The following is a 21600-nucleotide window of genomic DNA, read 5'->3' as shown; positions in this document are numbered from 1 at the left end:
CAGAGGCAATACATTTGAAGAGATAGCGGCCAAACCTGTTCCCAAACTGGATTTCAGGAAGCCCAGAAAATCCCAAATAAGATTAACAACAAGAAATCTACACTAGACATATCAACTAAAACTGAGCACACCAGAGTCAAGAGAAAAATCTTAAAAGTAGCCTGAAAAAGAAGACAAATTGCTTTTCAAAGGGTCAACAGTGGGAGCCTGAAGACAGTGGTTTTATACATTGACTATATAAAATAATAATAGTAATAAAGATGTCTTTAGGGTTTCTTTTAAAGAGGTAGAATTAAAATACATAAGAGGGGTTTTTGAGGGAATAAAGTCAGAAATCAAAGGGGTAAATACTTTCTGGAAGGAGAGAAAATACATTGATTGGGGCCAGCCCTGTGGCGCAGCGGTTAAGTTCGCACGTTCCACTTCTTGGCTGCCCAGGATTTGCCGGTTCGGATCCTGGGTGTGGACATGGCACCACTTGGCAAAAGCCATGCTGTGATAGGCGTCCCACGTATAAAGTAGAGGAAGATGGGCATGGATGTTAGCTCAGGGCCTGTCTTCCTCAGCAAAAAGAGGAGGATTGGCAGTGGTTAGCTCAGGGCTAATCTTCCTCAAAAAAAAAAAAGATATTGATTAACTTTAGACTTTCCTACGTAAAGTGGACCTGGCAATTCATTACTGAGCCAACCACTGAAAGGCTAGAAACAGTGTATAACTTTCAAACTTAATAGAAAATGCAATAACCAAAAGATTGGTTGAGTCAGAAAGAAGTGGGATGGGGAGAGGAACTCTGTCACATGTCCGCCTCTACTGCAAAGGAGACAGAGAAGTCAGGGAACAGGAATGTCCTACTTGATTTAGAAAAATCATGATCAAACAGATGTAGGGCAGGGAAAGTTTGCCAAATTCCTTTCAGCAGCACCCTGCTCCCAAACATGATTAGATAAATTGTGGAAGGAAGTAACATCTAATGCCTATCCAATCCAAACTCCAGCAGTTTTTTTTTAATGGAACTTGATGAGCTGATTCTCTAATTTAAATGGGAGTATAAAGGACCAAGAATAGCCAGGAACTCTTAAGGAAGAATAAGATGGGAAAACTTGTTTTACTGGATATAAGGACTTATCACAAAGCAATAGTAATTAAGACTATGATTGACAAGTAGGCTGATGGAACAGGAAAGAAAGGCTAGACAAATGCTCTGTTAAATGTCCAAGATGATACTACAGAGCAGTGGGATTCAATAAATGGTGCTGGAGCAATTGAAGAACCCTATGGGAAAAACTGAAATTGGACTCCTAATTCACACCAAACACAGAAATCAATTCCAATGTCCAAAAACTATAAAGCTTTTTGGAGATGATGAGGAGACTACATTCATATACTTGAAGTAGAAAAGATTTCTTAAACAAGACACGCAAAACAAACTAACCATAAAGGAAAAGACTGATTGATTTGACATTAAAATTTAGATACCATGAAGAGAATGAAAAGAGAAACTACAGAGTGGGAAAAGATACTTGAAACATATTTAACCTACAAAAGCCTTGTATCCAGAATATTTAAAGAATTCATACAAATCAATTAAACATCAGACTTTGTGGTAAAAAAAAAAAGGGGGGCAAAAAGACTTGAATAGGCCCTTCATGAAAAAGCATATCCAAACAGCCAATAAACATATGCAAGTTAGAAAAAAACTGACATTCTTAAATTGCTGAAAGAAAAACCCTGTCAACTCAGAATTCTATACTCAGTGAAAAATTAGAGAGAAATACTTTCTCAAATAAACAAAAGCTGAGAGGATTGATTGCTAGGAGACATGACAAGAAATGTTGAATTCTTCAGGCAAAAAGAATATGATCATCAGACAGAAACTTGGATCTACACAAAGAAATTAAGAGCACTGAATATGGAAAATACAATTTATTTAGCCTTCTGTGGATTTTTTTACTCTAAAAGAGAACTGAGGGGCTGGCCCCGTGGCCGAGTGGTTAAGTTCGCGTGCTTGGCTGCAGGCGGCCCAGTGTTTCGTCAGTTCGAATCCTGGGCGCGGACATGGCACTGCTCATCAAACCACGCTGAGGCGGCGTCCCACATGCCACAACTAGAAGGACCCACAAGGAAGAATATACAACTATGTACTGGGGGGCTTTGGAGAGAAAAAGGGAAAAATAAAAATCTTTAAAAGAGAACTGACTGTCTAAAGCAATCGTGGTAGCAATGTATTGTGTTTATAGCTTATATAAAAGTAAAATGTATGACAACAGTAGCAAAGGGTGGGAGGGAAGGATTGGGAATCTCTTGTTGTAAGTTCCTTACACTACACGTGAAGTAGTATAATATTGTTTGAATATTGACTCTTTAATATTGACTCTTTAATTAGAGTCTTCTAATTAAACATGTGTATTTTAAACCTTAGAACAGCAGCAAAAAAATTTTAGAGGTATAAATAATAAATCAATAGTGGAAATAAAATAGAATCATAAAAAACTTCCCCATTGGAAGAGGGGTGGGGGTGGGCACAAAGAGTAAAGAGGTGCACCTATAGGATGACTGAGAAATAATAATGTACAACTGAAATTTCACAATATTGTAAACTATCATAACCTCAATGAAAGAAAAATTCCCCATTAATCAAGAAAAGGAAGAAAAAGAGGAAAAAAGAAACAAAGAAAAGTTTGGAACAAATAGAAAAGAACTGGCAAGATGGTAGATTTTAATCCAATTAATAATCACATTAAATGTGAATGATCTGAACATGCCAATTAAAAAGAGACCGTCAGCTTGGATCAAAAGGCAAAATTCAACTAGATGCTACCTACAAACATCAAGATAGGGATGAAGTTGTCATGGGTGTGTGCTCATTTGGGGTTTCTGGGGTGATTGATTTGGATGGTAGTTTTACACAGGTATTTTCTTTGTAATTGCTTGTTAAACTCTGTTTTATGTACTCTTTGATATATATATATTCACAATAAATAAAGTTAACTAGTAATCAAGTGTCTACTGAAGTGGGGAAGGAACCTTGTCTCTTTCTTCCATTTGGACACTGCAGACTTGGATTGAATGAGGATGTACCTGGCTTTCATGAGCTGAGTGTATTTAATGTTTCCTGCAACTTTGGAATCAGTCCTAAGGTGTGCAAGATCTGTTTATAAGCCACGGTGGAAAGCATGGCACGTAGACAGACACAAGTCCTAGATTCTCATCCCAGGAGGGGCTTCAGAGGTCACGTGGCCCCTCATCCCTCACACCATGGCCTGTGGACCAGCAGCATCTGCACCTCCAGAGAGCTTGTTAGAAACATAGACTCCTGGGCCCACTCAGACACACCTAATCAACACAAAATCCCCTGGTGATTAGTAAGCTCATTAAAATTTGAGGAGCATTCGTCTAGCACATCTTGTCTGCTCACCAGTATTCAGATCTCTCCTGTGGTGTTGCTAGTTTCCAGCTTCTCAATCCTGCTGTGTAGCAGCAGATGCATAGTATATTGAATGCTTTACATGAAAAGTTTAGTCAACTTGCATTCAGGTTAGATACTTGGCATCACATGGGATACTTATCTCCATCCAGAAATTCACCCCAAGCCCTTCCTCAATTCCTTCCTTTATTCATGGAATATGTATAGGAATAAGTATGTTTACCTGCTGCATATGAGGCCCTGGGTCAGATGTTGGAGATACTGAGGTAAAAGACAGTCCCTGGCCCCAGAGACCACACATCCGGGGACCAGCGATAAGTGAGCAGATTCCCAGTGCAGAGCGAGACTTTCTATGATGAAAGTAGCATAGGGTGCCCCGGATGCCCATGGGCTTGGCATATAACTCAGACAAGGAGAGGGGAGTATACATGCTTGCTGGGTAAGGATATACCTGTGCTGACCTTTGGAGTAAGAATTAGCCAGGCAAAGAAGGTGGGAGAAGGGTGGGAAGGGCTTTCCACACAGCATGTGCAAAAGCATGGAGATATGTCTCAGATGACCAGATTTCTATTTCTTGGTGCCCATGAAAGTATTACTACCTTTTGGCAATAATAAAAATGTTTTATCTAATGGGAGAAACTAACTCCAGCTTTCCCCTTTCCTGTGCCTATCGTTCGTCCCTTCATGCCCCAGACACAAATAGTCCAGTCTTGTCATTGGCCCGGTCACCAATTGTTTGATTGGGAAGTTCTGGTAAACTTTCTCTGTCTTTGATGTGGTGACTATTTTCCTTCCTTTGGAACAGGCACCGGCATCCAATGGTGGAACATGGGAAGTGTAAATGGAGAGTTTAACTTCACTCAGGTGCTGCTGATGCTCCTGCTAGACTCTTTCTTATACAGTTTGGTGGCCTGGTACGTGGAGTCTGTCTTCCCAGGGGAGTATGGCACACCCAAACCTTGGTATTTCTTTGTCATGGTGAGTACTGATGCTGCTATTTTATAGATTGATGTTAGACTTTTTTTTTTCCCGAGGAAGATTAGCCCTGAGCTAACATCTGCTGCAAATCCTCCTCTTTTTGCTGAGGAAGACTGGCCCTGAGCTAACATCCATGCCCATCTTCCTCTACTTTATATGTGGGACGCCTACCACAGCAGGGCTTGACAAGTGGTGCCATGTCTGCACCCGGCATCCAAACTGGTGAACCTTGGGCCACTGAAGTGGAACACGTGCACTTAACCGCTGTGCCACTGTGCCAGCCCTGATGTTAGACTTTTTATAGCTTGTTGTCAATATTCCTACCCATCTTGGTGGTGTCCTGATTAAAATCTCAAACTCCAGGAAATCTAAGCTGTGTTCGCTAACCTGGGTTCACCCCAAACCTACTAGCTTGTGGTTTCCAAGGAGGCATAATTAACAACAAGTCTCAGTTTGTCTGACTCTTGCCCCACCCCTGATGCCCTATGCAAAGTCCCCCAAGAAAGCCTACTGATGTCTTACATGCGCCCACTCAAATGTCAGGCCCCGCATTGTCCCACGGGACACGACCCCCAACCTACTGAAGGCCTCAGGACTCCATTGCTTCTTTCCTCTTTGGGCTATTGGGATGGCCCTGAAGCTCTTTGAGACCTCTGTGACCCCTGGGTGCCGGCAGGGGACACAGCTTCGTTGACAATCCCATGAAGTTCTCAGAATCACTTTTCTCCTACATTTTTCTTACAAAGCTGAGGTCATCATACCTGAGTCAGTCCTCCTGCAGTAGTCTCTGGTGGCCCTGCCCCACAGGTTTGCAAAGTGACTGATTCTGTCTGAATTGCACAGGTATTCACTTTGAACTTATGCAAAGGCTGCCATGCTTGCCCTTCTTGGAGTGTGGAGAAGTGGGTAGATTGTCAAGTCCAGTATTTCTCCAGGCATCAGCCCACAGGGATGCTGATTGCTGACGTGATGGCTTCCCCATACACCAGGGGCATGGAAATGAGGCGTCTTTTGTAGCTGCATCCTCAGGACCATGGGTTATAGGTTGAAATGCAGTTTACTAGTAGTGAGTCCATGAGCAAGCTGCTTGACTTCTCCAGGCACCATTAAATGTTAGATACCAGGAAACTTGGGAGGGGCAGATTTTAATTTACCAAAATATTTATTTTCCAAAAGAAGACAATCAGTTCACCTAAACATATTAATGTAAATTGACTTCCTCTCTAGCCCTCCTACTGGCGTGGAGAATCTAAACCTCTTACGCGGTCAGTACTGGATGTGGGGAATCCTGAGAAAGCTCCGAAAAACAAGTTCATTCAGGAAGAACCTACCAATTTGATGAAAGGAATTGAAATCCAACATCTACACAAGGTATCAGCTCACAAATCTCCTTCTAAGAACTTAAGAAATAGTTCATAGAGACTTCCATTTTATTCTGACAGTGGTTACAAGGTACATTTCATGATAGAGTTTTAATTCCCTTCTCTAATGTTATCCTCAAAATTAGGAATATAATGTAAAATGGCTTGTTTCCTGAGATAAAGTTAAATGACTGGATGGAGGGTTCAGATGATCTCTCTTGCAACAGTCTCCCTCCATCCTCGTAATGCCAAACATTCCTCATTGGGGACACTGGAACTCAGCCGTTTGACTGTTGACTTGATCCACCAGCACTTTTACATAACCAAATCAAATGGTGAGCCAGATTTCATGCTGCCTTCCAAGTGTAGACATGCTTGTCTTTTCCCCAGTGTTTGCCGAGCATTGACACATGCAGGCCCTGTGTTGACTAAGGACTCCCAGGACAGGAGGCCTGGATATATGCTCTGTGCCCTGGAGTGTCCTCAGAGCATTATTATTTTTTTTGTTTGGAATCTTCCATTCTTCAAATATGATGAGCCTATGGAGAGGCAGTATCCTCTGTACCACTGATGCTGCAGTGCTGTCACAGTGGAGGGGCCAGCTCAACACTCTGTGTTGCCTTCTTCTGCCTGTGGGATTAAGTGGCTCACATCCTAGCCCAGGGGATTCAGGCCACAGGTGATGGTTCCACTTCTTCACGTACTGCAATAGCAGCTGGGAATGTTTGAGTCTTCACCCAGTTTACTGTGGCTTCAAGAAACAGGGATTTTTTTTTCTTTTTTCATGTAAGCAGTCTGCAGGCAGATGGTTCCAGCATGATTTCAGCTGCTCAGCAAAGCCATCCCAGCCCACAGTTCCTTCTGCTTGCTTGCTTTCACTTGTTTTCCCTGGGCCATTGAAGCATATTAGCTTTCATCTGTGTGCTTATCATTTTGTGGTTGCAAGATGACTTCTGTAACTCGTGTATAGGGAAAGATAAGAGCAAAGGGCTTTCTTTCTTTTTTCTTTTTTCTGAGGAAGATTCACCCTGAGCTAACTCTGCTGCCAATCTTCCTCTTTTTGCTGAGGAAGATTCTCCCTGAGCTAACATCTGTTGCCATTCTTCCTCTATTTTGTATGTGAGCCACCACCACAGCATGGCCACTAACAAGTGGTGTAGGTCCATGCTCAGGAGCCAAACCCAGGCCACCAAAGCAGAGCACACCAAACCTAACCACTAGCCCACTGGGTCTGGCCCGCAAAGGGCTTTCTTTAAACAAGACTTTTTCCTCCCTCCCTCCCGTCTTTCCTTCTTTCCTTTCTTCCTGCCCTTCAGTAGATTACCCCTTATTCTAATTGCCCAGAATTCCATCCCATGTCCACCTCTGCTGCAAAAGGGGGACCAAGAAGTCAGGGAACAGGACTGTCCTACTTGATTCAGAACAATCACCATCAAACAGAGGTGGGGCGGGGGAAATTTGCCAGATTCTTTCAGCAGCACCCTGCTCCCAAATGTACTTAGATAAATTGTGGGAGGAAGTGACATCTGAGTCCCACTCAACCATAATGTCTGCACTCCAGACCCCAGGTCTGGCTCAAATGCCATTAGACAGGACAGAAATCAACTAAGGCATATACTGAAATGTGGTATAATATCTGAGGGTGGCATTATGAGTGATTTTATTTTCTTCCTTATACTCTTACATATGAATTACTTGTAAAATAAGAAAAAATAAATGGTATTTAAAATACTGGAGACATTTGATTTAGAAAGTAGGCTGCTCTGTCTGGGATTTTCTCCCTAGATCAACACCTCCCCCGCAAGAGGCAGGGTGCCCTCTCTCAAGGGCTTAGCCAGGTAAGTCACAGCAAACTGTGGCTCTAGAAGCAAGGATAAAATTCCCTGTTCAAGCTCTGAGCCCTTCCTCTTTGAGCTCTGGCCTCTGTGGTTCAGGTTCTGTACCACCAGTTTCCAGGAACCAGTGAAAATCCCCCAGGGATTGCTCCATTGGATTCCTCAGTAGCTCCAGGCAGCTAAACTCTGGAAAAAAGGGGCTCCCCATATAGATTTCCACTTGGATTCCCACTGATGAACTTCAAGGGAAATTGATGTGGGTGCTCAACCTGTCAAAGGTTCTTCAGAAATGCCAGATGTGTGTACATGTTATACTGTCAGTCACACTTTGACTCTTCCACAGGTGTTTCACAAAGGAAGGAATGAACACATAGCAGTCAAAGATCTGACCATGAATCTGTACCAGGGGCAGATCACTGTTCTCCTGGGACACAACGGAGCAGGCAAAACCACCACCTGCTCCATACTCACAGGTACTGTGTGAGGCCAGCCCTCCTAAGGAAGCTTTACGCAATCATTGAACAGATCTAGATTTTTGGCTCCATCTCCCCTCATTAGATTTCACTGACATTTTAACATTAAGCATTTTTTGTTTGTTTTTTACCTTCTATGTAGTGTCTGGTTGTTCACATTACCATGTACCAGGAAAAGGAAATCTTTGGCTCTTTCAGTCAATCTGGGGAACTTAATTTCATACACTATCTAGGAGCTGTGAACACTGCTTAGCATGTTTCTTTCCAGATAGAACTTACTGGTACAGTGAGGCACCACTAATCTCTCAACCAAAAAAGTCGTCCATTTGCTTTTGATTGCCAAGGGCTCTTTTAGATTGATACCTGGTGAATTATTCTAAAATTATTTCCATTTCAGAATAATTTTTATGCCTAAATAATTCTCACATTCCATCAACTAAAATAATATTCTGTGATATTTGAAAACTCATTCATTCAAGAAATATATATTTATTGAAGGCTTAACTTGTGTAAAGCTCTGTACAAAACCAATAAGATGCATTTCCAAACTTCAAGGAGCTCTGAGAGTCAAGCAGTTCTTTTTTGTTGCACACAGAACACCGAACTGCTGGGAAGCTATTAGCACTTCTAAGTCAGGCTGCCACGATTCTCCTTATAGGTTGCTGATGCACCTTCCATTGAAGACATTGGAAGAGCAGCAAAATAGTGAAACCTCATCTGAGGTGCTTTTGGCCACTCCTCTGGTATTGGGACTTTAAAAACCAAGTTTTAGCCCAGTAGATACAAACTAAACAGACTCTGTGTGCATCAGGACTGGGGACTGAGCCTGGCTGGTTTCCTGGACTGGAGTGCAGTGGCATTTCTAGACAGGTGATCCTCTGTCAGCTATAGGCATTGCCATTCCTAACAGTGTGACCATTTAGGGAAGGCCTCTCCTCCTTGTGAGGTCCTCAGTGCCTGACAGATGATCCAGCTAGACCCCCAGACTAAGTGATCAAGGAGACAAGTCAGGTACTAGCATTGTTTAAGGAGACCAACTGATGTCAGCACCCCACAGACTCTTCCTCATTGTGTTCCCTTTTGTTTTGTTCCCAGTATTCATCACAGTGTGTACTTATCTGGTTTGTTTGTGTATATGTGTGTCACTTCTCTGTCCCCCCATCCCTTTCCCCAAGGAATCTATACTCTTTACTTCTGGATCCACAGTACCTGGAATAGTGCCTGGCAAAGAATAGGCACTCAGTAAATACCATTGAATGAATGACTGAATTAATTAATTCATGTAGTTGCAGATTCTGCCAAAATGCAGACCATGAATGATATATCAGAGAAGTTCAGCCACAATTTCTACCAGCAGTGACGCATCATAGGAAAAGGCCAACACTGCCATGGAGAAAGTGACGCCACTAAAAGAGGCACAATGAGATTCAGTAGCCCTGAAAATGCTAAGCTGGGAGGGGAAAATCTGACCGACTGCCCAGGACATCAGCCATGACAGGGCTTCTATATCATGTTGTTTGCAAAGGGGCCCAAAACTTGGCACAGGGATGTTTTGAATTTTAGACACTGTTTCTCTACCCACTGAAGTTATGAGGTTTTTTGGTTCTTCTGTGAGTTTTTCTATTGAGTTATTCTCTTATTATGACTATACATAAGAAAGACTTTTATGTTTTTTTTTTTAAGATTTTATTTTTTTCCTTTTTCTCCCCAAAGCCCCCTCGTACGTAGTTGTGTATTTTTAGTTGTGGATCCTTTTAGTTGTGGTATGTGGGACAGAGTCTCAGTATGGCCTGATGAGCGGTGCCACGTCCATGCCCAGGATTCGAACTGGTGAAACCCTGGGCCGCTGAAGCAGAGCGCACGAACTTAACCAGTCAGCCACAGGGCCGGCCCTGACTTTTATGTTTACTATAGAATAGTAAGTTTCCTTTTTTTCCCAAAAACTCATGGATGCTTTAGTATCCACAACCAAAATGGAAGATCTAAAAACCCCATCAGTGGGTATTTTGGCAGTATCAAATACCTTTAAAATCTTGTCCCCTTTTCCCTACTAAATCTACTTATATTGACTTAGAGAAAGGAAATAATTGGGGAAGCAAGCAAAGTTGTATCACATGTTTATACTTGTGGAAAGTTGCAAATAACCTAAACACCTACCAGTATGGATTGAATAAATAAATAGAGTCTATCCATAACAATGAAATCTTTTAGCCTTCAAAAATTATGTAGATTTTTGTTGATAAGGACAAATGGCCTCAATACATCGTTATATGAAAAAGCTAGTTAAAAAACCCAGAATTTATATTTTCCATTTTTGCAAAAAATTAATGTGTGAGTCAGTATATGCATAAAAATACATAAAGTTATATAGCAAAATGTTCACAGCAGTTATCTTTTGTGATGGGATTTGTATAACCTTTGTTTTACTTTCTTCTTCTCCTAACCTTGTTGCAATAGACATTTGTTGCCCTTTATCAATCTGAAAAATATACTTAGAATGAGAAAATGAGAATAAAGACAAAGACAGTATGCAGATGGACAGGTTGCAAAGTTTTACACTGATGTCCACTGGGCAGTGAGTACAATCGCTTACACATTCACTGGGACTTAGTGGGAATCTGACATGAATCAGTCATGGATGTTGCCTTCAAGGATCTGAATTCAAAACTGTTAGATGCCCAAAATGCTTTTCTCCTTAACCGTATTTACTATGCATTCACATTATTACTTAATGCTTAAAGCAATGTAATTTGCTTTACAAACACCTATGTGTATTTTATTCACTTAACCAGATTGGAACTCCTCCAAAGCAGGAAGGACGTCTCCTATCTCTACTATCCCCACACATCCTCGTACACCGTCACAGAACATACACTCCTTGGATGTTACTGGTTGACTATCACAAAGAATAGGGTAGCCTGTGTAAGAACAAGCAAAGAAAGCAGAGGGCACCATTAAGCCTTTGTACTGCTGTGTGCTCTGATTGAGGTAACTTTGGGATATTTCTTCCACTTGTTTCTAGGTCTTATTCCCCCTTCAAGTGGACAGGTATATATCAATGGATATGAAATTTCACAAGACATGGTTCAAATCTGGAAGAGCATGGGCTTGTGCCCCCAACATGATATCTTGTTTGATAACTTGACAGTATCAGAACATCTTTATTTCTACGCTCAGGTGAGTCAGAGGATGACAGGCTTTGTTTCATCTGTATCTATCTGCAAGGATGGTAAGATAGCATGCAGCCCTCTTACTCAACCTCAGAGAGTCTTGAAACCTATTCTGCATATTACTCCCCAAACATTTGGGAAGGAGGAGGGGCATAACATTTAAGATTTTTGACCAAAAGTGTTTCTAGAAACTATTATTTTAATTTTATGTATTTGCTTTTTACTTCTTTTTTTTTTTTTTTTGCTGAGGAAAGTTTGCCCTCAGCTAACATCTGTGCCAATCTTCCTCTGTTTTGTATGTGGGTCACCACCTCAGCATGGCCACCGACGAGTCCTGTAGGTCTGCAGCAGGGAACTGAACCCTGGCCACCAAAGCAGAGCACACCGAACTTAACCACTAGGGCACGGGGCCCGCCCCTTATTTTTCAAATTGAGATTAAATTCACATAACATAAAATTCACTGTTTTGCTCATTTTACAATATAAAATTAAATGGTTTTTAGTATATTCACAATATTGTACAATCATCACCACTATCTAACTGCAGGACATTTTCATCACCCCAAAAAGAAACCTGTATCTATTAGCAGTCACCCCTTCCCCCCAGCCCGTGGTAACCACTAATCTGCTTTTTGTTTCTGTGGATTTGACTATTTTGAATATGTCATATAAATGGAATCATACAAAATGTGGCCTTTTGTGTCTGGCTTTTTTCACTTAACATAATGTGTTCAAGGTTTATCCATAGCATATGTCAATACTTCATTTCTTTTAATGGCTGAAGAATATTCCATTGGAATTACATTCCATATTTTGTTTATCCATTCTTCAGTTGATGGTACCTTTTGGCTATGTGAATAGTGCTGCTAAGAACCATTCCAGATCCTAAGTCACCTCATTAGCACAAACTCAGGTGTGACCCAGGGTGCTACCATGAATAACAAAGACACCTGTTACTCCAGGGATTTAGAGGCTCCTCCCAGTGTCTGGGACAAAGGCCAGCCAACTTCTTTATTATACAACAGTTAACATTGATTTTTTTCATATGTTGAATCTCCTTTCATTCCTGGGATAAATCCCACTTGGTCATGGTGTGTAATCCTTTTCATATACTGCTGTATTTAGTATTAATAAGTCATATATTTACATGGTTCAAAATGCAAAAGCTTTTTGTCCATCCCTTCCCTGAAGGCAGTACAGTTCTTATGTATCTTTCTTCTGTATAGTTTATGTATATACAAACAAAATGCTTGTTGGATGGGTCAGCCTCCTGTCCAAAGCCCCTGCCGGATCTCTCTGTCCCCTGCTGTTTCAGCTGAAAGGATTGTCACGCCAGAAGTGCCCTGAAGAAGTCAAAAGGATGCTGCACATGCTCGGTCTGGAGGACAAGCGGGACTCGCGGTGCAGGTTCCTGAGCAGGGGCATGAAGCGCAAGCTCTCCATCGGCATCGCCCTTATAGCAGGCTCCAAGGTACGGGGGCAGTGTGGCCCAGCCTCCTGAAGGACACAGGTCAGGGCCCCCACACACAGTGGACAAACACTTGGGGCAGCAGGGTCCAGAGTACACTGGATGCCCTGGGTGGGCAGTCTGACCTGGGCAGTAGTGCTGCATCTTTGTGGAACTCGAGCCACACAGGGCCTATAGTACAGCCAGCCTGGGCCTGGGACGTGGCTCTGCCATCGTCAGGAGGCTGTTCCTCTGCCCTCCAGGTGCTGATGTTGGACGAGCCCACCTCAGGCGTGGATGTTGTCTCCAGGAGGGCCATCTGGGACCTTCTTCAGCAGCAGAAAAGTGATCGCACCATCCTGCTGACCACCCACTTCATGGACGAGGCTGACCTGCTGGGGGACCGCATCGCCATCATGGCCAAGGGGGAGCTGCAGTGCTGCGGGTCATCGCTGTTCCTCAAACAGAAATACGGTGAGCAGCTGAGGGCGGGAAGCAGGGCAGGCAGCCAAACCTCTGTTCCATCACGGGGTCAGCATCACTGGCCCATTGTGCTGAAGAGAGTGCCCGTGTACTTTTCACGAAGAACCCTGAGATCAGGCAGTGAGAGACCGTCCCTCGACTTCCTGTTCTGCTGCCTCTGGATGGAGACCCGAGGACCCTGGCAGAGGGTCTTGTGAGAATAAGGAGAGAATGAAGTGAAAAGAGTCTCTGAGACTTGCAGTCAGAAGCCCTGTGCCTGTGTTCCACTCTGCCAGTTTACTGCCTCTTCATCCGGGTGGCCAAGTAGTTTATCCTTTTTTACAGTTTGTTTTCTGATCTATAAAATGGAGATTAAGATACTATGTTCTTCAAAGAGTGAGATAGTGTGTGCAAACATGCTATATAAGTGCAAGTTATTCCCACAACTGGTTGTGCTCCTCATCAATGTCCCATCCTCCCCTTGTTTTCCTCTCTCGGTTTCCCTCCCGTGTCTCTGGCTGCTCCTTTGCATCAGTCCTAACTCTAAACATGGAAGTGCCTCGGTTGCTTCGCTTTTCTTTCTCTGCCCAATGACTTAGTGATCTTATCCAGTCTCCTGGCATTAAATACCCTCTCTGTGCTGAAAAATGTGTGTCTCTAGCCTGGATATCTCTCCTGAACTCTAGATTTGTGTGTCTAACTGCCTATTCCACACCTCCGCATAGATGTTGAACTAATCTATCAGATTTGTCCAAAGCCTCTCCCACCAAACCCACACCCCTAGTAAAGACAGCCCCATTCTTCTAGGAGCTTGGCCAAAACCTTGTAGGCTCCCTGACCCCTCTGTCTCTCACAGCCCACATCTGATCCATCTGCAAACTCTGGTGGCCTTACCTTCCTCTCACCTCTACCACTTGCTAGTGCCCTGATCCAGGCCACCATCCCCCTACCTGGATTATTGTAGTTGCCTCCTAACCCACCCTCGGCCTCTGCCCAGTTGTCAGAATGAACATGTCACTCTTCTACTCAGTCCTCCAATGACTTCCCCTCCCACTGAGAGTAAAAGCCAGAGTCCTGGGAGTGGCATGGGACCTGGCTTGGCCTGGTACCATTACCCCAACCTCATTTTCTATTGCCTTCCACTTCTTGGCTCTGCTCCAACCACACGGGCCTCCTGGCTGAGCCAACATGCCAGGCCCCCTCCTTCCTCCAGACCCATGTGTTGCCATGCCTTCTGGTCTTCCTCAAGTCAACAGATGGCAGTCCTTATGTAGCTGTCACATTCTTAGTGAGGCCTTCCCTCATGACCCTGTTTAAAATCACTCCCTGATACTCCATATTCCCTCCTCTGTTTATTTTTCTCCTTAGCACGTGTCACTGATATTCTATAAATTTTACTTCTTTATCGTATTATCTGTCTCATGCCCCTGAAATGAAAGCCCCATGAGAGTAGGCATTTTTGACTATTCGGCCCGCTGCTATATCCTCAGTACCTAGAACAGTGCCTATCACATCATAGGGGCTCAAGAAATGTTTGTTGAATGACTATATTGCCAGCATAGTAGTAACAAGTGTTACTAATTTCTGAAAGAATGTTTAGAATGCCATAAGGTATGTATCCTCAAAAACATGATTTAATTATTATAGAAGAATCTTTGTCCTCTACTTTAATGTTCAAGGCCTCTGCCTGCTAAATTTTCACTTCCCCAAGTTAGTTATCATTTAAAGGGAGGGTTGCCTTTAATGAAACCCTTGTTTATTTTGCCTAGCATTGCTAAATTCACCATTATCACCTCCCAATTATGGAGTAGAAGGCAAGATTCTCAAGAATAGCATTATAGACCTTCAGAGGCAAGTTCATTGTGGTTTATGTTTGACCCCACAGGGCTCTCCAGCTTCTCTTTCTCATGGAGCTGTCCCATTGTAAGCTACAGAAAACTAAATGTGACTATAAGAGTTCATTCAGAGTTGTTTCATGGTCTTTTAAATGTTGTTTCAGGTGCAGGATATTATGTGACTTTAGTGAAAAAACCTCATTGTAACACAGAGCAGATTTCTCATCTGATTTATCATCACATACCAAATGCAGTTTTCCAGTCCAGCATTGGAGAAGAATTAACATTTATACTTCCTAAAGAGAGTGTGCACAGGTATGGACCTAAGAAGGCTGGACTGGGGCCGGCCCCGTTGCCGAGTGGTTAAGTTCGCGCACTCCACTTCGCTGGCCCAGGGTTTTGCCGGTTCGGATCCTGGGCGCAGACCTATGCATTCTATTCTGTAAGGGTCTAGACCCCTAGGCCTTTGGTATTTCCTGGAAAGACACCACATCCCTGCGAGAGCACATTTGAAAATAGGGATTCGGATCATGACAGCTCCCTCCTTTAAAAGGCCTTGATGGCTCCCGATTGCCTTAAGGTTAAAATCAAATTCTTTAATATGGCTTTATAGGGGCCCTTGATTGTGTGAACTCTATTACCTGCATTCAAATGACTGAGCTCAGATGAAGATTTGACTTGATTTTCCTTTAAATTAATTACTTCAGACCTCAGATTGGCTCACAATACTTCCTTCTCCCCTCCTACTCAGTCCCCATGTCACTCTCAGATAGGAATCTTAGCTTGTACTTCATTGAGAAGATAAAAACCATCAAACAAGAACTCTATTTTATCACTATTGCAAACCTACAAACCTGCTTGCTTCCGCACTTGTTTTTTCTTTCTTCCATCTTTTTACAGCTGAGGACGTGTTACTCTTCCTATCTAATTCTTGTCCTTCAGCACTAGCTCAAGATCCCATTCACCTCACCTTCTCAAGAATTCCTGTGTTTGATTATCCCCTCTCTGGCCTGTCATCCGTGTGTCTCTCTACAGGTTGTTTCTGTGCGCATACTAGCGTACTCTGGAGAAGGAACTTCTTGAGCTGCCTCTTTCCAGCTACCACTCCAGGCCCCATTACCTCCACAGCCCAACTTCACCAAATGTGGTCGAAGCACGTTGCCTCCTTTTTCTCATCACCCATGCATTTCTCAGTCCACTTCATGGAGGCTTTAACCCAGACCCTTCCATCCAAACTGCTCTTTTCAAGATCGTCATCAGCCTCCATCATACCAAAGGCAGTAGAGACTTTTCTTCTTTCTTAAAAAAAAAATTATTTGGTGGGGCCGGCCTAATGGCGCAGCAGTAAAGTTCACACGTTCTGCTTCGGTGGCCCAGGGTTCGCTGGTTCGAATCCCAGATGCAGACCTACGCACTTCTTGTCAAGCCATGCTGTGGCAGGCGTCCCACATATAAAGTAGAGGAAGATGGGCATGGATGTTAGCTCAGGGCCAGTCTTCCTCAGCAAAAAGAGGAGGATTGGCCGCAGATGTTAGCTCAGAGCTAATCTTCCTCAAAAAAAAAAAAATAATTATTTGGTACTATTTTATACCTACAAACAAATATATATTTCTTATTTGTAGGTTATGAAGTATAATAATAAAATGAGCACTAGTGAACCCTCTGTTGAAGCTAAGAACTAAAATAGCAATGACTTTTTACTCTGATCATACTTAACCCTGAAACATAACTGCATAGTTAACCATTCCTTTCTTTAGGAAACACTCGTCTCTTTTGGATTCCTTGGGAAATTTTACTGGTTGCTGGTTTTATTTCTACCCCTCTGGCTACTCCCAAGTGGCAATGGGAAGGACTGGGAGACAAACAGATTTGGGAGGGGTGATTATGAAAAGGTCCGTTTTGAATCTTTACATTTGAAAGCCTCGTGAGACACCCCAGTGAAGCCATCAGGAGGGCAGTTGGATGTATATGAATCTAGAGCTGGAGGGTTTAGCCTGGAAATGCACTCCGGAGTCAACAGCATAGAGATATTTAAAGTCATGTAGAAAGAGAATGTAGACAATAAAATAGGGCTGATGAGCAATTCCTGAAGCAGTCCTAAATTTTGAGGTTCCAATAAGGAGTAGGACCCTGCAAAGAACACTAGGGAAGAATAGCCTCATGAAGATGAATGGAGAATAAGCACGTAAATACATAAATACATAAAATTAGAATTGAGAATTGGGAAAAAACCACAAAGAACTAGAAGGCAGTGTTTTGCAGAATTTTAGTGAATACATTAGAAAACCTGAATAAAGTGGATAATTATCTAAAAAAATCACTTTATTAAAATTAACACAGGAGGTACCACGGTTTTTCATAAATCTGTTAATTTTTGCCAAATATTTAAGGAAAAGATAATTTTGTTTCTATTTAAATTCTTCTAAAGAATAGAAAATATAGAAACTCCTCACTTTGTTTTACTAATCCAGCTTAATTTAACAGTTCATTGAAAGAATAATACAGCATGTTGAAAGGATTATGTGTTATTAGGATTAATTAATATAATTTAACATATTAGTATGTCAAAAGGAAATAACCATGTAATCATCCGCATAATGAGAAAGATACATTTGCTAAAATTCTACATCTATTGCTATTTTTTGAAGTTATAATAATAAGCCTTGAAAGATACTTTCTCAACATGATTAAAAATACCTCACACCAAAATAAATTTCAGATTATCTAAATTTTTTCATGTTAAAAATTAATTTATATAAGTACTATAAAATATACCACAGAATATTTTTATAATCTGGAGTGAGGAAGGATTTTATAGGAATGACACCAAGACCAAAATCATAAAGGAATGGATTGATTGATTTTAAATTTCTGAATGGCAAAGCACACAAACATCAGGAATTCAGCTGAGTGGAGAGAGAGCTGAACTGCAAGGTATAGGCATAGATGACTAAAGCAAGAGCCAAAGAGTTAAGCCTTTAATCCTTTACTGAGATGAGTAAATCCTTTACTTTAATCCTATACTGAGATAAGGAAGAGTAGGAAACTGGAGAAAATGCGGACTCCTCCCCTTCCCCCTCCAATTCCATTTTTCCCCATAGAATGTCCCACTGGTCAAGGGTCAGGTGGATCAGCACAGATGTGAGGGCCCTCTCACTATTGAGGGAGCTCCAAAGAAAAGTCTCCAGCAGTGTTATGACCCCTGAGATTGGTGGGAAGGTGAGGGGGGAGGAGTATGAGTGGAAAAGTATTGAGTACCAACTTCACAGTGGGGAAAGGATCTTCAAGGTTTCCCCTCCCCTCCCCTGATAAGGAAGCTTGGTTAGAGGTGCCTGAAGAGGACCTCAGCCCAAGACTTCAGATAAAAAGACCGGGGAATGAAGGGGCTAGGAATGCTAATGACAGCATGAACAGCTAGAGGGCCTGAGTCCTTGACTGAAATTCCCTTCAGAGACTGCAGTGCACTGGTGTGCCCCAAGTCTAGGGAGGCGGAGGGCAGATTTCCCTATGAGGCCTGCCAGGTAAAGCCTTTGTGATTGCCTGTGGTCAGGTCTGAAAAATCGCCCCTAGGGTTTGTGTGTTTTTTTTTAAATTGTGGTTAAATACTCATAACATAAAATTTACTATTTTAATCATTTTTAAGTGTACAGTTCAGTGGTATTAAATGCATTCATATTGTTGTGCAACCATTACCACCATCCATCTCCAGAACTCTTTTCATCTCGTAAAACTGAAACTCTATACCCATTAAACAATAACTCCTTGCCCTTCTCTCCCCACCAGCCCCTGACAACAATCATTATGCTTTCTATTTGTACTATTTTGACTACTCTAAATGCCTCATATAAGTGGAATCGTACAGTGTTTGTCTTTTTGTGTCTGGCTTATTTCACTTCACATAAGGTCCTCAAGCTTCATCCATGTTGTAGCATATTGCAGAATTTTCTTCATTTTTAAGGCTGAATAATATTCCATTATATGTATATACCACATTTGCTTATCCATTCATCTGTAGATGGACGCTTGAGTTGCTTCCGCATTTTGGCTATTGTGACTAATGCTGTTGTGAACATGGGTGTACAAATATCTCTTAAAGACCCTGCTTTCAATTCCTTTGAGTATATACCCAGAAGTGGAATTGCTGCATCATATGGTAATTCTATTTTTTGAAGAACTGACACACTGTCTTCCACAGAAGCTGTACCATTTTACATGCCCACCAAGAGTGCACAAGGGTTCCAATTTCTCCCCATTCACACCAACACTTGTTGTTTTCTTTTTTTTATAGTAACCCTCCTAATGGGTATGAGGTGGTATCTCATTGTAGTTTTGAATTGCATTTCCCTAATGATTAGTGATGCTGAGCATCTTTTCACATGCCATTCCATTGGCCATTTGTATGTCTTCTTTGGAGAAATGTCTATTCAAGCCTTTTGCCCATTTTTGAATTGGGTCATTTCTTTGTTGTTGTTGAGTTTTAGGAGTTCTCTATATATTCAGGATATTAATCGCTAATCAGATATATGATTTGCAAATATTTTCTCTCATTCACTGAGTTGCCTTTTTCTTCTGTTGATAATATCTCTTGATGCACAAAATTTTTAAATTTTCATGAAGTCCAATTTGTCTATTTTTTCTTTTGTTATCTGTGTGCGTGATTTCACATCTAAGAAATCATTGCCAAATCCAATGTCATGAAGCTTTTGTGCTACATTTTCTTCTAAGAGTTTTATTATTTTAGGTCTTACATCTAGGCCCTTGATCTATTTTGAATTAATTTTTGTATATGGTGTTAAATAAGGGTCCAACTTCATTCTGTTGCCTGTGGATATCCAATTTTCCCAGCACCATTTGTTGAAAAGATTGTCCTTCTTCATTCAATGATCTTGGCACTCTTGTCAAAAATCATTTGACCATATATGTGATTTATTTATTTATTTCTGGGCTCTCTAATCTCTTGCGTTGGTCTATATGTCTGTCTATGCCAATACAAAACTGTTTTGATTACTGTAGCTGTGTAGTAAGTTTTGAAATCAGGAAGTCTGAGTCTTCCAGTTTTGTTCTTTTTCAAGATTGTTTTGGCTATTTGGGGTCCCTTGAGATTCCATATGAATTTTAGGCTGAGTTTTTCTGTTCTGCAAAAAGTGTCATTGGGATTTTGATAGAGATTGCATTGAATCTGTAGATCACTTTGGGTAGTACTGACATTTTAAAAATATTAAGTATTCCAGTCCATGAACATGGGATGTGTTTCAATTTACTTATGTCTTCTTTAATTTTCTTCAGCAATGTTTTATAGTTTTCATTGCACAAGTCTTTCACTTTCTTGATTAAGTTAATTCTGGGGGTGGGGGGGAATGATGCTATTATAAATGGTTTTGTTTTGTAATTTCCTTTTCAGATTGTTCATTATTTGTATATAGAAATGCAACTTATTTTTGTATGTTGAGTTTGTATCCTTCTACTTTGCTGAATTCATTTATTAGTTCTAATGACTTCATTGTGGAATCTTTAGGGTTTTCTACATATAAGATCATATCATCAGCAAACAGATAATTTTACTTCTTCCTTTCCAATTTGGATGCCCTTTTATTTCTTTTTCTTGCCTAATTGCTCTGGCTACAACTTCCAATACTAGTTACGTCACACAGATTCTGCCAGTGTAGTTGTTGTCTAGGTGGAGAGAGAGATTCCTGATCCTTCCCTCTCTGCCGTCTTCCCAGATTCCTCTCTCACACATAGGTTTTTAACCAGGAGTCAGACTCCTCAACATACCAACAATGGAATTAAGTTAGAAATTTATTACAAAAAGATGCCTAGAATATCCACAAATACTTGGAAATTAAATAATATATTTCTGAATAACTTATGGGTCAAAGAGAAATTTTAAAAAAAAATTTTTTGAGGAAGATTAGCCCTGAGCTAACATCTGCTGCCAATCCTCCTCTTTTTGCTAAGGAAGACTGGCCCTGAGCTAACATCCATGCTCATCTTCCTCCACTTTATATTTTGAATTGAATGATGATGAAAACACAGCATATCAAAAATTTTCAGATGTGCTGAAGCAATGCTTATGATACTGAATAGGGCTCGATCTGCTCACGGTGAGACAAAAGCCAGTCTGTCACAAGGCAAGGTGGCGGAGAGAAAGGACTGTATTAAGCAATGAGCCAGCTGCTTGGAAGACGGCAGATTATTGTCCTTAAAAAAACATCTTAAAGGGGAACTGATTTGGAAACAACTTACATAAGGCATATAGGGTTGGGGAGGGGGCTCAGGAGTGTCAGAGGATGGATGACTGCAGACCATTTGGTGCCTCTCTGTAGACAAAAGTTTTGTATCTGCTGAATGCGATATTCCTGAGGAATCTAAAAAACCTTTAGTTATTTTCTTATCAGGGAGAGAAGGAACAGTTTGGGCAGAGGACTTAAGTTTTCTGTTAACAAGTCATTCTTTCTACTGGTTACTGATTAGCTTGCCTAGGCACAGTTCTAAGCATTTCTCCAAAGCACACTGTGAGAATAAGATGAGGGGCTGGGTTTAGACATGCAGGCTCTCATGCTAACTTGGTCTCACTTAGAGGGAAATATACAGCTTTTAAAAACTTACATTAGA

General features: G+C 41.5%; 1 protein-coding gene across 31 annotated transcripts in view; it reads left to right on the top strand.

The window, feature by feature from the left end:
- Window positions 1-21600, top strand: part of LOC103541579 (ATP-binding cassette sub-family A member 17-like) — a 113008-nt gene that overhangs the window by 48579 nt on the left and 42829 nt on the right. For all 31 annotated transcript variants that reach the window (XM_070568697.1, XM_070568689.1, XM_070568703.1 and 28 more), the window contains 7 exons: window positions 4230-4402; window positions 5630-5773; window positions 7942-8071; window positions 11094-11248; window positions 12557-12712; window positions 12952-13162; window positions 15150-15300. In XM_070568697.1, coding sequence (XP_070424798.1) covers window positions 4230-4402; window positions 5630-5773; window positions 7942-8071; window positions 11094-11248; window positions 12557-12712; window positions 12952-13162; window positions 15150-15300 — 1120 coding nt within the window. The remainder of the gene's footprint in view (window positions 1-4229; window positions 4403-5629; window positions 5774-7941; window positions 8072-11093; window positions 11249-12556; window positions 12713-12951; window positions 13163-15149; window positions 15301-21600) is intronic.

This window comes from Equus przewalskii, chromosome 12, assembly GCF_037783145.1.
Source record: "Equus przewalskii isolate Varuska chromosome 12, EquPr2, whole genome shotgun sequence".
Classification (NCBI taxonomy): Eukaryota; Metazoa; Chordata; class Mammalia; order Perissodactyla; family Equidae; genus Equus; species Equus przewalskii.
Note: the sequence above shows the minus strand (reverse complement) of the source record. Positions and strands in the feature narration are given on the sequence as shown.